This window comes from Dermacentor albipictus, unplaced genomic scaffold (genome assembly GCF_038994185.2).
Source record: "Dermacentor albipictus isolate Rhodes 1998 colony unplaced genomic scaffold, USDA_Dalb.pri_finalv2 scaffold_64, whole genome shotgun sequence".
Lineage (NCBI taxonomy): Eukaryota > Metazoa > Arthropoda > Arachnida > Ixodida > Ixodidae > Dermacentor > Dermacentor albipictus.
The window spans coordinates 183633-200410 of NW_027225618.1; the positions used below are offsets into that span (position 1 = coordinate 183633).

The 16778-nt window shown below is 44.9% G+C and overlaps 2 protein-coding genes across 6 annotated transcripts in view; one reads left to right on the plus strand and one right to left on the minus strand.

The window, feature by feature from the left end:
* Window positions 1-16778, minus strand: part of LOC139046653 (zinc finger protein 625-like) — a 272993-nt gene that overhangs the window by 81897 nt on the left and 174318 nt on the right. The gene's annotated exons all lie outside the window — the stretch shown is intronic.
* The window catches only part of LOC135919804 (uncharacterized), a 52966-nt gene that overhangs the window by 16356 nt on the left and 19832 nt on the right, over window positions 1-16778 (plus strand). For all 3 annotated transcript variants that reach the window (XM_065453740.2, XM_065453739.2, XM_065453741.2), the window contains exons 5-9: window positions 455-581; window positions 3457-3530; window positions 5118-5259; window positions 6389-6459; window positions 15587-15722. In XM_065453740.2, the coding sequence (XP_065309812.1) occupies window positions 455-581; window positions 3457-3530; window positions 5118-5259; window positions 6389-6459; window positions 15587-15722 (550 nt within the window). The remainder of the gene's footprint in view (window positions 1-454; window positions 582-3456; window positions 3531-5117; window positions 5260-6388; window positions 6460-15586; window positions 15723-16778) is intronic.

A 16778-nucleotide genomic window follows, 5' to 3' on the forward strand; every position in this document is an offset into this window, starting at 1 on the left:
TCTCATTTTTTTCTTTGTCTACGTCTACAACGGGCTATGTCTGCTGCTCGTAATAGATAAAAAAGAACAAGAACATTGTGAAGCATCTGATGCGCATATTATTTGATGATGCAGCAAATATACTGGGTCAAGGTTTGCGCGCTGAAGAAACGGAAATGTTCATTTTCGCCTCGAACAATATCTTGTTCTGCCCGAGGTATGTAATGGAGCGTAATAATCTTCCTAAGTTGCCAACATTGCAGAATCTTGCGTGGTCGGCTCTCTTATGGCCACGAAGTCTTGCATGAATTCAATACCGAGTTTCATAAAGAAAATTGCACCGCATATGCAAGCACTGCAATAGGATTCTTCTGCCACTAAATAATTTTGGCTCGACGATAAGAAAGTCATTTCTTATGAATTGGCCTTGCAGAGCTGGGAATTAACACTTTTTATGTTCTTTGATAACACACAGGGGCCTATTGCAGCGGTAGCCCTAGTCACCTGCACCTGGGGCCCACAAGCAGCATCGATCACGAAAAGCCCAGCACAAGCCGCGCTGGAATGGTGGAGGCATCAGCAAGTTTACAATACGGAGCCAGGTAAGGCGACATTAGGAAACGTTTCATTACTAAACAACTCGGAGACTACAGGGAATGCTTACCGGAGTTCAACTGTGCCTGCCCCTTCTAAATGTTCAAGGGCAGCGCTAGCTTTGATGTTTGAAACAGGAAGTGCATCAGCAGTTTTGAGCATTCGGCAGGCGGAGCTGGCATTAACATACTTCCTTGTTGCAAGAGAACGACTCGACATGGACAGAGCAGAATGCATAGAGTTTCCTACAGAATACTTGAGCGTACTGGACACATGAATCGTTGAACCATCTTCGGAATGATGGGAAGTATACAGATCTGTCTTATTATTCACATGTTGTTGCGGAGCCGTTTATTAAGCGTTGTCTCCCTTCATTATCGTAAATTTCAGAGCAATATATGCACTTCGAAGTGAGGAAGACGGTGCAAATACGTAAAATCGGTACTAATGGAAATGACTGAGCTTGTCGAGGTGGCCAGGTCGAAATGCACCAAGCGTCTCAAGGCACTGGCTTGCCCGCAATAATTATATAAAGGCGTTTCACATAGCTTGTCGATACATGCGTCCGTGGCGTAATAGTTTCAGTATCGGACCCATGTGCTTAGACGTCCTGTGTTCGAATCCTGCCGTCGGACAATTTTAATATTATTTATTCATTACGCTAGACAATGTTGAAAATAACTAGTTTACAAAGTCACTATGCCATTTGAAGCCTGAAGGGGGAAGTTAAGGCAAATCCATGTACCTCCCATAATTCCCAGCTCCCGTAGAAACTACCGCCATAGTTATTGGTTACTGGTTATTGTATAAAACTATGCCCTTAAGGAGCGGAACAGCAAAGGGCGCAATCATGAAGCCATAACAACTCGGCCGATGTTCCATGCTGTTAACACGCTGCAATATGCGGCACAGTTGCAGGCTCGTTGCCTGTTTACTTACTCCCGCTTATGGAATTCATATTGATAGTGAGGAGCAAGATGTTAATTTAAATCAAGGCTCATAAAATGAAACAGGGAATCTCAGTTTACCCAGGAAATGTTGCGTGTTCTCAAAAAAGAAAGAAACTTACGCTAGAGCGACAAAACCGGCGGTGGCAGGTTGGCCGGGACGCTTGAGAAATGGCTCTTCTTCGTTTCCCTGATAGTTAGATTTGTGTGCGTGTGTCCGCCATGAACAATCGCTAAATGACAGGCGTCACTGTTTTGTTGGGTGAGCTTTGAGTTTATAGGCCGAACATATTCCACAATGTCTCGACAGTTTCAGGGCACCCATCAATGGTTGGGCACCCATACCTGGCTTCCCTTTTTTTAACGTCATTATGTGCACGTTGCGTAAGTTCTCTTACCGTAAACAAAGTGTGTTGTTGTGAAGTCTCAAAAAAGGCACCTGAATTAAGACGACTCTCGGATATACATAACTCAGTCTATACCCTAGGGCCCGCATCCAAGTGTGTGCGGTGTATTCATAAGAGCGCCTGCTTAGGCGACTGTTGGCACACCCATAAGTTCGGTATATTGACTTTTTTACCCGAAGACAAATCACAGTATGCGCTTAAGAAAGAGCGCGATCTTGCAAAACAGAAGCTATGCAGGTTCCGACTATATTACATAGATGAGACATTGGCGCTGCACTGTTTTGTTGAATGCATTGTAATGCGCGATGGGGTCGCTTTCGGCATCGTTCTCGCAGAGCCAGTACAGTTTCAATGCGCGCCTGGCAAGCGAAGCAAAATGACGGTTAAAATCTTTTCATAAATCAGTACGTTATGAGCTGCTTTTTCTTTATTGCTACATACGGAAAAATATTGCTCAATCAGGAGGGCATGTGCTTTTGTGTCCAAATATGTGAAACCACAGAGTGTCAGCAGGTCGCTTACGTTCGAGAACAGATTTCCGTAAGCATTGCAACAGCTTGTCAGCGTATGCTATGTCGTGTAGGTGAGAAAAGTTCATCGATAGATATACTGCCGGTGAATCAAAACATTTTACGAATGTTTCATTTGAGGAAATTTATATCAAGGCAGCCATAAACATTTTTCAGGTTATGCAACGTCCTAGATAAGGCCGTGGACCTCTATAATATCCCGACATTCCATAGGCATCACGATGTCCGACCGAAAACTCGCATACACGGTGTCGCCAGATGTCCGTCTAGGTAATATTGCGAGGAAATTTGATATGGACTATCGAGGCCTGCTCGTAATAATCACCAAGACTCTTACGTCCCAAGTATGACGACACATGTGTAGCCCAGGCAGACTTCTGGAAGTCCCGTGAACATCTGCAAGTAGGTGGGTGACCAAGAGGCGGCGAACAGAGAAATCCTTGTTACACACTGGCTTCCCGCTCATGTATTGTTGTAGGTGGCCTGATCAGTGCTTCGGAAATCACTTGTAATAGGGAGTGGCGTCAAGGAACGTTCGCTTTGGGACAAGCACCTGTAGCCTTCTTTGCAAGTTCTTCTCATAAAGGCATCGCTTTGATCGCCGGTATTTGTGGTCGTTATCTAAGGTATTAGGCGTGTTTTCGCACAAATGTAACATTAAGTGTTCCATTATAGAGCAAGTCGTTATTCAAATGTACAATGTCTGTAATACCATGATACTGACTTTGTTTATTGATCTTATACCTTGGTATAGATGTAATAGCTTGGCCCTTTGTCTTGCCAAGTAACTTTTTTGTTCAAATCAAACTCGTAGCTGGCAGTATATTGTATCAGATCAATATATGTGTGTAGCTTATGGTCGCAGGGCGCAAACGTTTCAAGGAGGGGACTTGTGCTCATAAGTTGCCTCAGCTTTCCGAAATGTTGGCCTCGGAAACAACCTTTGTTACGCCTCTGTTAATCACCTCAGGCCTTACTGTTCGTTTTTTTCTGTTGTAGAAATCCTCAGACCACGCGGGTTCACCAAAGCAACACGCAGTACTACACGACTGCACGCACATCCACCATCCAGGGTACGTGTGGGAAGGTTTTTAGACGTTGGTCTACCACGCCTCGTCTTGCTGGTGATTGGGGAAGCTGATGTCTGGTATCGCACACGATACGCTTAAACAGCATCTCCACTTGCTCTCAGGTGCGCGGTTCTGCGCATGTATATCTGGGCAGAATATTCTAAATTCAGCTGCTGTTCCATGAAATTAGGTTCCCCTGTGACAAGATCGAACAGAATATTAACTACGTTGATCAAGATGCACGCACGTGTGCGATTCTGTTGTAATCGCTAGGATAGGTCATAGATTATACTTGAGCGATTCCTGATGCCCATTTACCAGACTTATGGTAGCTATATGTGCATTTATAATGTTTAGCGGTCGCAATTAAAGAGGCGGAATGCAATATGCGCTATAAGTCGCTACCTGGCCATGCAAGATAGTTTTCTCGCAACTACGAGACAGGTTGTCTCGGTTTGCTGTTAAACATATCATGTTCACGTCGCGACGAATGAAATCAGTGGCAACGGTCCTCAAGCCTTGCATTAGTAGCACTGCTTGTTTTTGGAGCTCTTTATTAAAGTGCATAATCGCATGATGAGTTCAGCTCGGCTGCACATCTAGTTGTTACCTTAGGCTTGATGAAAAAAAATCCTACTAAATAGTCGTAATAATTGGATGGAACGTAGAAACGCCAGACGCAGACGAAGACAACTGCGCATTATTCTATAACAATTTCGACAATTTCTTATACAGGTAAAACAGGCTTTAGAAACCTGAGGCTATGCTGGATCCGTCCTCGACATGACCACGTGTCCGAATCTAAGCGCAATTTCTTGAAGGAATGAATTGTTGTGCACATGCGTACACCATAGATGTACGGGAAAACTATGCGGATTTCTGAGAATGAAAGCTTGGCAGTTTACAAAAGACATTTGTTTTTTTAACAGCATGTCGGATGAGGACAAATCTTTCTTGGCGTGGCGGATGACAATTTTCTCTTTCATGAGCCTTTCCTTGCATTTCGAGATAAACACATCGGCAAAACATGGAGAGTTTATATTCGGGTTTGCAAAAGCCAAAGCCGTTGATCTTACAAAAAGCTTTCCCATTTAGTGAGATAAACTAAAGATAAGCAGCCAATACGAGTGCAATAAATTACTATAGAACCACGCGGTTTTCTTGTCGTTAAATTTTTCAATAACAGAAAACTGGTATGTAGCCATTGGTCTATTCATGCACGTTCAATCTTATTGTGTGGTAAGCCAAAGCGATGGTTAACGCCCAGTAGCCTATCGCAGAGATAATGCATGATCCAAACACCAGAAGCAAGCAAACCAAAATCAGGCTTTGTAAGAACAACCATGCTCTAGTCTAGCATGAAAAGCCAAGGAATAAAACAATGAATGACTCCCAATGCGCATACTTGTCTTTTTCGTAGCACCCCGTTGGGCCTTGTAGCTTTTGTTGCTTGCATTTAGAGAAGCATTCCAGACGTAAGCACTGCTGTTTGGATTTATTAGCATCAAGACTCCTGCGAAAACTAATTGGTCCCCTCGCATTTCTAGCGGGGAATGTGACACAGTGTGGATCCAACACCTCTCATTTCAGGGTATGCACACAACAGAGAAACCGGAAGCACCAGTTTCACACATCCAGTCTACAGCAGCAGCGGCGGTGGCAAATACGCAGTGGCCAGTACAAGTCACACGGGCACGGAGGAAGCATCGGGCATTCTGGGAAATGATGCTAGGTGAGCCAAACTTCGGTGGGAATTCCTTTCAATAGAGCAACTAATTTAGACGTCATGGAACGCCGTATATGGCACAGTTATGCTTGAATTGACGAACTTGTGGGGTTGATTGAAGTTCTGATGCCTGAAACTCCAAGTATCAGCTCTTCTTTTCACAATATGGTGCTGGCTTTAACAGCAAGCTTTATCTGGGGATCTGCTACCTAGGGCGTAAATGCGAGAGAATGAATCGTCTTGCTCCGCAACCACCGCAACAACATTTTTAAACCTTTTGTCGTAATAAAAATATCATATTATTGAAATTAAACGAGTCTCAATTTCGATTTGTTAAAAAATCGAAACGCAAGTATGGAAATAAGCGTTAAAAAATGTAATGATGATTTACACTGCCCTAATATCACATCTAAAGTGCCCAAAATTGATGTATTACGCAGCACTCAAAAATAAACTATTTTATGAGTAAACACTTTGGAAATGCTGGCACAAATGCCAACTATTTTACGCGTCGATTTTAGGATTGGTGATTTCATTATTTTTTCATGTTGGAAGCCAAAACCAAAATTTTGATTCAGGCAATTCTTGGAATTTACCTGCGTCAATCAAATGCAATATATTTCAACGGAATTCACATGGAAGATAATAAAGAACATTGCTTCGTTGCTTGACGGGTTTTCATTATTCATTTGCCCACGAAGTTCTAACCTAATCAGGACATAAGCCAGTCTAGAGGCCGGCAAAGCTGACATGATTTACAATGTAAACCAGACGAGTTCAGCAGCACCACGAAATTCCATTAGCCATGAGAACAACAATATCATTAAATATAGGTATAGAAACAGCCCATTACCCACACAATAGCAAACAATGTTCACCTAAAGCTTAGCGCAGATATTTCAAAAGAGCAAGAGACCGTAAAGCATAGATGCACAGGGCGCGTGTGAATCTGTCCCCGAGCAACACGCCTGTGCGCTTTAAGGATTCTGCAAGCAAACGTCTCCCCTTGAAAGGGCAGTGATCCTCACGAGTTCCGCCCCCTTGTCGAAACGTTTGCTTCAGCTACAATCTTCACCTACATTTGTTTACCGTCGCCGGCCGCACTATTCATGTGCGTATATTTCTTGCATTTCAGAATTCCTAACGTCACCGGCGCTGAGCCATGGAGTACGCAGTACTACACGGCTCGTGGCACTACAGTCCCCGGTAGGTGTGGGAAGACTTTGAGCCGCTGGTATACAACGTCTCACCTTGCACCTGACTCAGCAATCTGTCTGCAGTCGTATACGACACATTTCTAGTGCATCGCCGCTAGTTCATGGGTGCGCGGTTCTGCACCTGTCAATCTGTGCTCTACATTCTGCGTAGTTTCTAATACAAGAAATGTAACTGTTGCCTCGTGGACTTAGGCTCATGGTTGAGATGACCTGATGGGTGAATCACTGTGGCGACAAAGCTACACGTGTCTGTACGGTACTGTACTGCTGCTGAGGACAGTACTAGTAAACCAGTAATTAAGACAGTAAGCAGGGATTCCCAGTTTGCTATCGTGTCGACGTCGCTAAAAAACAGCAGCAAGGTTCCTTCAGCTTTACCACTAGAAGAAACCTTTTTTTTTTTTCTAGGGGCTACTTATTGTTGATTGAACTGTTTAACTGCATGTGGCGCTTCTTTTCTTTACATAGTACTTGCCAGCAGTGCTACAATATAGTCTCAAATATTACAGAAAGTGGACGCGAAAGTGGACGCGGAGGCAACCTTTTTTCCTCCTCGTCCTATGTTCCTCTGAATGCTTTATGTTACTTTATTCAAACAAATGAATCAATGAACGAACTTGCATGCTCTGAAGCACGCTGAAATTTGTCTTCCGGGTCCTTAACAACAGCAGAGTGCTGCAATGCTAGAAATCCACGAAGAGCGCTTTGTGCAGTTGAAGCATGGAACACATCGACGGTCTCCATGTTTTCCATCCATTGCTTTTAAACGGTGACTTAGGTTTCGTGGTGGTGACCACAACAGGTCGCGGTCAACGATGATTTCCATACAATGATGGGTTCTCTTGTGCATGATAGGCTGGCCATTAGTAGCCACCGGGTATCCGGCCATTCATTTTCGCATTAGGGTGACTAATGCGCAGTTTGCTTTTAAGATGCCGAGGAGCTGTCTCTTAACATAAGCATACGTCAGCGTTGCAGGCTTTTGTAATCTTGCGTGAACCTGCGGAGCAGCTACTCCTGAAGCCCAGATGCAAATGTCATCTGCATAAATTGATAGTCTGACCGAGTAAGGCGGGGATTCCGCTAGCCAAATCAGAGCTATGTTTAACAATACGTGTAGTGGCCGGTAATTTCACAATCCTCGGGAAATACAAAAAAAAAGCTCATTCGGGTCAGGTTGCTCCCAATTCAGGAAATAGCGTGACCTCCGATTTAAACGGACACGAGCGCGTCAACGATGGCTCCGCGTGAAACGTTACCATAAGCGCCAGTCACGTCTTACGATAGCGCTAAGGAGAGGCGTTTGGGTGTATGCTGTTGCTGAATACGCAAAATCAATGACGTTGTCGACCGACGAAAGGCCACGTGAAAAGCCTGTCATCGCGTCTGCATAAACATTGCAATGCTCAAAAAACAACTCGAGGCGCGTGGGGATCATCCTCTCAATTAACTTGCCAACAAAGCTGGCGAGAGCAAGAGGCGGGTATGAGTTGAGTTCAAGGGGACTCTTTCCGTCACTCCAAGAAACGTTGGAATGACACAGCAGGACCTCTCGCTCTTCATGTTCAAGAAGGCGTACAGCAGCGTGCGCTATATTATCTAGTCAGGGGCGAAGAGGAACGCCTGCAAATCGCTAGAGCAGCCTCCTATTCCTCCATGTAGAAAAGTTCGTCCGTTGCCGAAGCTTGCGTGAAGGGAACTTCGTACAATTAAGATCCTTTCGTAACACTCTGTCACCTGCAATTCTCTCACAAAATTGTTCTCCAACATTGACTTCTCGACAGCCTTGGTGGAGAGCCTGTGCCTTAAAGAGGTTGCGTTGCTGAGCTGAAACGCGTACGCTCTGGAGATTAAGCCTTACGCGAGACAGTGCTTTGTGGGGGTCCAACTAGTTACAGAATTAGTTTTATTGTTCGTTGTATGTTTGGTCCATGTGACAATGTATTTTCTTCTGCTTCCGCCTGGCCTCCCTCAGGCATAAAATTGACTTGGTGCGTCTATATCTGTTCTCAGCGTGTCGACGTACTGCACGAAACCTACGCTCGAAATAAGATCTAACGAATATATAACGGTGCCGAAAGGAAAATAAAGACTTAGGAGGGAGAGTAAGAAGCGACAGGTTGAGCGCTGAGTTGTGATAGCGGTCGAGAGTAGTTTCTTACTCTTCCTCCAAAGATTTTATGTTCCTTTTGGCGCAGCAATGTATTCGTTAGATCTCAACCAACTCCCCCAGCAACAAGTTCTGCTGGAAATAAGGCAAAGCGGGACCAAAGTCCAAATGGGCTGCAGGGTCCCGGACCTGGCATCTGTCCACCATTCGCATTTCATGACATGCCTGAACAAAGAATGGGTGCATCCACGTGTGAGGCAGCCAGCAGAAGCGATAGAACACCAAGGAAAGCCATGTAGGCTTCACGGCTATAGTCGTGCGCGAAGCATATTCCAATAGAAGGGTTAACTGCTGGGCTAGTTGGTGATCTTGCATACTGAAAAGATTTTGCGCCAAAAAACACAACACACACAAGAAAGACGACAACACCACGGGCGCTACTTCAACTGTTTAATGAGGGTGAAAGCACTCGACATATATAGCCTTCCAAGACACCGCGCATGCGTACAAGGCAACATGGAGTACATAGTTTTATCAAAGTAGGCGTGATAGAAACTTCAGCTCAGCCTCGTAAAGAAAAACCGAAGTATCGCTAACACAGTTAGGACCCGCTTTCTTGATGTAGAAGGCTTCCAATGTTTCACGCGATGTCTGATGTTTGCCTCTACCCAGAATCCTCGCTTCGCGGAACCGTGGAACGCAATCGGTGCAAGCCCTGCAGTGATCAACAAGTCGCTCACCTTCATTATTTTTTATACCTTTTGCATGTTCCCTAAGCCGGTCGTTGACACAACGCCGTCTGCCCAATGTAGGATTTTCCGCAGGACAGAGGAATTTCATACACGACGTTTGTGGCACACTTTACGAAACGCTGGCCATGCTTCTTCTGACAGCCAGGCCTTTGGCTTTCGCAAGTTATGCGACGGCTTAGCTGGGCAAGCTTTTGGGGAGCGGAGAACACCACCGGTACATTATACCGGTTCGCCACTTTTTTCAGGCTGTGCGTGACTTCATGGATGTAGGGTACCACTACAGGCCACTCTTTCTTCTTCGGCTCTACCCTGCTTACCCCAGCCTTCACCTTCTTCAAAAGCGTTTCTGCCACAGGGAAATAAAATAATGAAGGTGAGCGACTTGTTGATCACTGCAGGGCTTGCACCGATTGCGTTCCACGGTTCCGCGAAGCGAGGATTCTGGGTAGAGGCAAACATCAGACATCGCGTGAAACATTGGAAGCCTTCTACATCAAGAAAGCGGGTCCTAACTGTGTTAGCGATACTTCGGTTTTTCTTTACGAGGCTGAGCTGAAGTTTCTATCACGCCTACTTTGATAAAACTATGTACTCCATGTTGCCTTGTACGCATGCGCGGTGTCTTGGAAGGCCATATATGTCGAGTGCTTTCACCCTCATTAAACAGTTGAAGTAGCGCCCGTGGTGTTGTCGTCTTTCTTGTGTGTGTTGTGTTTTTTGGCGCAAAATCTTTTCAGTATGCATATTCCAATATTTCCACACACAGACAAAAAAAATGCACTCAAGCTGTCGATGGTCACCACGTGTTCACAGAATCAAGAAACAAAAAAAAAAACACGCCCGCTGCCCACGCAAGAAGGGTGGAAGAAGAGCTCGTCAATACCAACATCGAAAAAAGCATGACCTCTCTAACCTCGACCGCAGAAGCGGCCCTTCATGGACCGGTGACAAACTGCGTACGCTTTACTAGATAGAGTTCTGGAAACGAAACTGTTTCCCATATATATATATATATATATATATATATATATATATAATTTCAGAATTATGTAAAATGGACCAATTTTCCCCTGGAAGCCGTAGCATTTCACTTAGAGAAGTAAAAGTAAAAGATTAAAGTCCCTTTAGCCTACGTTAAAGAGGATGAAGGCGATAGTCTGCGCGCTCGCAAGAAATTCCTTAAATTACTTTGACATCGTCATCATAATGCGTTGTCACTTTCTATTATTACTATTTTCGCTTAACTCGTTTTTCTCTTGTGCTCTTGTTCGGTCGCCTATGCATCGCCACTGTTTCTGCGTAGTTAAAGGCCCGCTAGAACGGCCATGGCAAGTCTATGAAGACCATTGGGAGGCACACGCTGGTTCCCTGAATGATTTTTAGCCCTTAATTCGACGAACGTAGCTGCATGGGTTTTTATATATTCTCTAGGACAGAATGAGAGGGACACGGAAATGCAAATTAGGCAAAGAGACAGCGCCAACTTTCAACACCAGATGCATTTTCAGTTCACGAAGACGTACTGATACTCTTAAAAACGTCATAAGACACGTACGTGTAGACTGCTCGCCAGGCAGGAACAAAACCGGAGAAACCGCACGCACAGACTTTTTGGCGACACTGCTTATTTAGAAGGGCATCCACTCAACGCGAACAAAGGTGATCGAACTCTTTCCTTTTTTATTGGTGAAGAAATACTGGCGCATGCACTTGAATTTTGATTCGATAATGCCAGACGGTCAAATTTAGTTTCGACCCATGACCCATGAAGCGCTTTCCCCTTAAAAAAACATTTCAAAACTTTTGAAGTGGGAGTGGGGTTTACACGGTTTTGATCATTTGGTAGCAAGACAGCGCGACTTATTAGAACGCCTCTTTTGCCATTAAAAGATTAGCATTTTAGCGTCGAGATAGTGGCGCCACTCTATCGAATTTCTTTTTTTTTTCACTTGAGCTCTCTCTATGGCTGCCTTATAGTTTCCAAAGCGCCAATCGTTTCGTTTTTTCTCTTTACTCATCGTCATTGTCTGCGCATGCACTATGATTCCACCTGCTTCTTTCCCGAAACAGACGCTAATGCTCCAGAGGCGCCAAAACAGCTATGGCTGAAGAAAGTAACAGTGGAAACACGCCTTCTGCGTTTACCTTCCGCGAGGAAGTAACTCCGAACACAATCCAAGAATTCTTCGAGGGCTCTTCGGGCACTCCCGACTGTAGCCCTACGGGAGTCTTGCCGCTTGTAAAAATTCTCGATGAATATTGTTCCCGTATAGGTATTTCCCAGAGCGGAGGCGTTGATAGTTATAGATTTGTTCTTACTTCAAAGCGGGCTTTTGACAGACAACTTCAGCCGACGTCCATTGGCGACATTCTTAGCTTTATTAGCGCGTCGATGCACGGGTGATGCCAAAATATCTTCACGGGAAGCATAGTTGCGGCTGTTTATCTAAGGCCCAAAGTTATGTCACTGCGGGCAGCAAATGCTTTTATGGAACATGTTCGTCGCCCGTGTTTGGTCACCGCGTCGCACACCTCTTCCGGTGGCACAGTGGCAACGGCATTGGCCTGCCGAGTTCGAGGTCACCCCTGATGTTCCTGGAACAACGGCCTATCATCTCTGATGGTGAAATGCAAAAGCACTCACTGGTCTACGTGCCCGTTATAGAAACCCAGGCGGTGAAGCACCATTTCGTTCGTGTCGGGCTTTTCGAATGCTGCTCGCCGCAACTTTACAAAATATATTTTGCTAATGGTCCTCTTTGAGCTAAATAAACGTCTTTAAGAAAATAATGTGCAAATATCGGTAGGCGGGAGCCGCGGAGCCAGCGAAACCGAATCAAACCAGGCGCATCCGACGTGTCTTGAGATTCTTGGATTCGCGTACGTGCGATGTACCTTTAGAAACAGCGATCACCACATGGCCCGTCAGTGCCCACTGCTTCACCTGATTTACCACGCCGGCAGCTAGTGTCGGAGCATAAACAAGCTAGTGCATGGGCAGTTCCAGCCCGCGACCTCATTCCGCAATGCCAACACTACCGGGACAAACGCATACAAAACAGGCAAAGAAATTACTCCTTCGCACTACCTTGGCAAAGTCAGAAAGCCCCCATATCTTCCCTCTCGCATCCGCTTTTGCTCGCGCTTGCGCATAAACGTCGGGCGATTCCTGAATTGCCATCTCATGATGCGTGACTGTCACGGCCAACCGATGCGCCCGCTATACGAGAGTTTGTCTAACACCTAACCTAAAAGCACTCCCTAACCGTTCACACGTGCCACTCATCATCGTGCGGCTGTCACCTTGGAGATGTCTTGCTTCGTTAGCTGAAGCAAAAGTTACAAGTATATTTAAGCTCTAAAGCAGGTTTTAAGAAGTAAACCTTCGACAACTTTTTTTTTTGCTGCCACGGTAAAGAAGTCTCATGTTAGAATGATTTGCGGTTTACAACTGTAGATGCGCGTATCTTCATTCACGTTTTCTTTCAGAGGCTTATGTCTGCAATTGCGCCTTGTTCATACCCTGTAACTCAACTTAATTTATCGGAAAGGCAGCTGCACAGGTCACACGTGAAGCAAACTGGAAAGAACACATTTTGTCACATATGCTTCACTTCAACTGACTGCGTCCTTTTCTTCTCACGTGTTCAAACTGAGTCTTCCATAAGAGGCAACGGTCGGTTCTGTATTACTCTGGGGAAGCCATGTTGCTCGCAATTTTAATTATTTATAAGATAGATTCCTCGAGGCACGGATCCACGTTTGGTCATTCATTTAAAGTGCCGTGAAAATCGTAATGCGAGCATGGCGATTTCGAATCCAATCTGACGCGGAAGGAGCATCTCCTTTTATTACAGCGCTGCTTTGAATAAAGCACACAAGGAGTTCACGCAGCTTCTTCTTTTGAGCCTCACCCTATGTTAAAGACGATTAGATAAATAATTTTCGGTGTGCCTATTCGGAAATTATCACTGCGATTCTCCTCCACGAGTCAACGCCACGACAATTTGAAAACCGAACACCTGTACCCAACTACAAAGCACTAATCAGAAACTCAGTAAGTGAACAAAATCTCAAGTTCTCCACTAAAGCAAACTAAACTTGACTTGCACGTTCGTGCAAGTCAAAGAGGCGTTTCCCACTACACGAATTAAACAGGGTTTCCCTTGGGCCAGCCTGCAAGTCAGCATTTGAGTAAAATGAAACATTACATGTATCCCGTTCATTAACAACATAGCAGTTAGCTTGTACCAAATTTTGCTTTTACAAAAGCTTCATCACATATTTCCCGCCTTACCTGGAAGCAAAGAGTCCGATACAAATACATATGGTAATTCTAGGACTTGTGACGACTCCTTCGAAGACCTGTGGAACGCGTTGAACAGCCACAACGATGGCAGTGACGTCACGGGTATGAACGGCATGGCCTTAGACCATAGATGCCACTCGCGAAAACCCTTAACAAGCCTCAACGGAAATTCAAGTAGTAACTTAGTGCGATAAAAATGCGGAAACCAGAAAGGTCAACAAAGACAAACGGAAAGAACAGTTACATAGGCCACGATAGCGTTGCAGTTACTGCACAAGAGGACCTCATCATGTCGTCATCATGTCGTCATCATGTCGGTTTCCGTATGAGTAGCCCCAATCGGAATTAACAGGATAGCTGATTGGGAAAGCTTGTGCGTGAGTCATACAGCTCGATAGCGATACTTGGGCGACACAACTCACAAGGACATAGTTTACAACTTTGTTGCGTTCCCCCCCCCCCCCTCCCCGCTACGAAGAAACAGATATCACAGCTCTGTAAAACTACATGTGCCAGAGCACCTGAGGCGGCCAATATTGGTTGATGAATTACTACCTTCCAAACATTTTGACTGTTTACGAGCGTGTTGCAAAAAAACTACCCACAACATAGTATCATACTTCAGAGCGCCACATATTATATCATTTTGACCACTTTAGAGGTAATATTAGATGTATCCAAAACTATGTTATCCTTTTTATTGCCCAATTATATTTGAAAGCTTCATAGTGTTCATATTTTAGAAATTGTTCCATATTGAAAAATATTTGTAAAAGCATTCGCAGCCCACACAAAACTTGGTTTGCTCCAGTCACCACATTTTAACGGAATCTTTCAAGTGCAACAGAACTCGGCAAATTTAGTCCAATGATTACCGCGAACTTCTCATATATTTAGACAGAATCGCGCGAGCTAAACTTTAGTTTTCTGCGCTACTAAGGAGCTTTTCTATAACGAGAGCGCGGCCTTTACGGTTCAGGCAATTAAGGTTTGTGCAAAAGCTGGCTTACGAAATTTTGCATATTTTCCATCGCCACCTTAGTAAAGCCTGGAATATGCTTATTGCGGCAAATGTAGAGCCAAGATTTGACTCCGATTACAGACATAACAAAATTTCAAGGACGCTTTAGCTTCACCTTAAGGAGTGAAACTCGATACCATTCAGATATCCCTGGCTGCTTCTAACGCTTCTCGGTAACTGCAGTTTATGTAACCGTAATGTTTACTGGAAAACGCTGGCTGCAAAAGCTATGTACGAATGCGAGCTTTCTGGAAGAGACCCCGCCTATTACGTGGGCCATGGATTCTCGGTGGTGGGTACGCCACTGCCCGTGGTACAAGAGTGGTAGAAACGCAGGAAACTTGCTTTGTGCTTGAGTTTCCGCGTAAATGAATGTTTTCTCGTACATTCAAATTACAATCTGGTCCTATCATATCTGTTGGGTGCGTGTAAGTCGTACTTTACAATATTTCTGACGCATTTTACTTAATTTCATTTAGTTCAGTAACGCCTTCGCGCTACACGGAAGGCCTGCGTGCGGTATGTCTGATTTGGAATGATTTTTTGCACACAACACAGTCAACGCCGGCGCCAGCCGCAGACACCGAATTATCTGCTTCATGAGGCCCGAAGTGCTATCGCCTTAAAAATGCATACTCTCATCTTCGGCATGGAACACTGTTGTGTTCTATTCTCCCGTACTGAATACAGCACATATTTCGGGGGAAATTCAACAGTGCATAAATTCCGTCACGCACGTCTCTTTCGTCATATGTATTGAAGGCATATTTCCAGAAAGATCACCACATACGGAAGCAATGAAGTCAGGTTACCCTATCACTAAACCTCAACTAAATCTCCGTGTTTTTATTTCAGCACGACATGTTCACGCTCGTTGAATGACCCTTGAACAGAGACGAGCTAACACCTCTGTTATTCTCTCAGGCCATACACATGTCACTGAAAGCGGAATCACCAGTTCCCTACATATGGTGTCCAGCAGCAGCGTCAATCACACACAGCCCAGTACAAGCCACGCTGGAATGGAGGAGGCATCGGCCATTCCGGAAAACTTCGCTAGGTGAGCCAACGTTTGGAAAAATTTGTTCGCACAAAGCAAATCACAGACGGTGCGTAATGCTCCCCGTGGTACAACTATGCCGTCACTATGACACTATAACTATGGAGGAGAGCTCTGATATATGAAACGCGCACTAACTCAGCCGTTATTCAAAACACACGGCATGGTGGATGTGGTGCTAACATGCTTGTCGTGCTCAGCGCTCTTGCAAGTTTGTCAAATGCGTACGTACTACGCCATATTTGTTTCTAAAGATAGAAAACAGAAAGGCGTCCATCTAAATACATAATTTAATTAAATTATGGGGTTCTTCGTGCCGAAACTTCTTTCTGATTATAAGGCAGGACGTAATGAAGGACTCCTGAAATCTCGATCATCAGGGGTTTTTCAACGTGCACCTAAATCTAACGACGCGGGTGTTTTCGCATATCGCCCCCATCTAAATGCGGCCGCCGTCACCGGGATTCGACCCGCGACCTTGTGGTCTGCTGCCTGACACCATAGCCACTGAGCAACCACGGCGGGTGTCTAACGCTATCGAGCAGTGCAGTGACAGGCCATATTGCAGCAGTGACGTTCATTTCAGAGTGCAGCGATAATTCTTAGGCTTTCGATGATTTCCATTCCATCCCACAGGCTCAAATATTGTCCCGCTTTATGACTTTCGCTTACCAAGGTAAACCATGAGTTTGGAGTCATGACGACTGCATGACGCTAACGCGATGATGATGGAATAAAAAGGAATGATAGTATGAGGTTGTCGGATCGAATCCCGGCCACGGCGGCCCCATTTCGATGGGGGCGAAATGCAAAAAATCCCGTTTAGTCAGATTCAAGTGCACGTTAAAGAGCCCCAGGTGGTCAAAATTTCAGGAGTCCCCCATTACGGCGTACCTTAGAATCAGATCGTGGTTTTGGTAAGTAAAACCTCATAAATAATTTTGATTTTAAGGAATGACATTGATGTAATGGTAAAGTCGTACAATGGGGGGGAGGGGCCGACGACATGACGAGAATGACATCCGCATTCTTAAGTCATGATCATGGTATAACAAG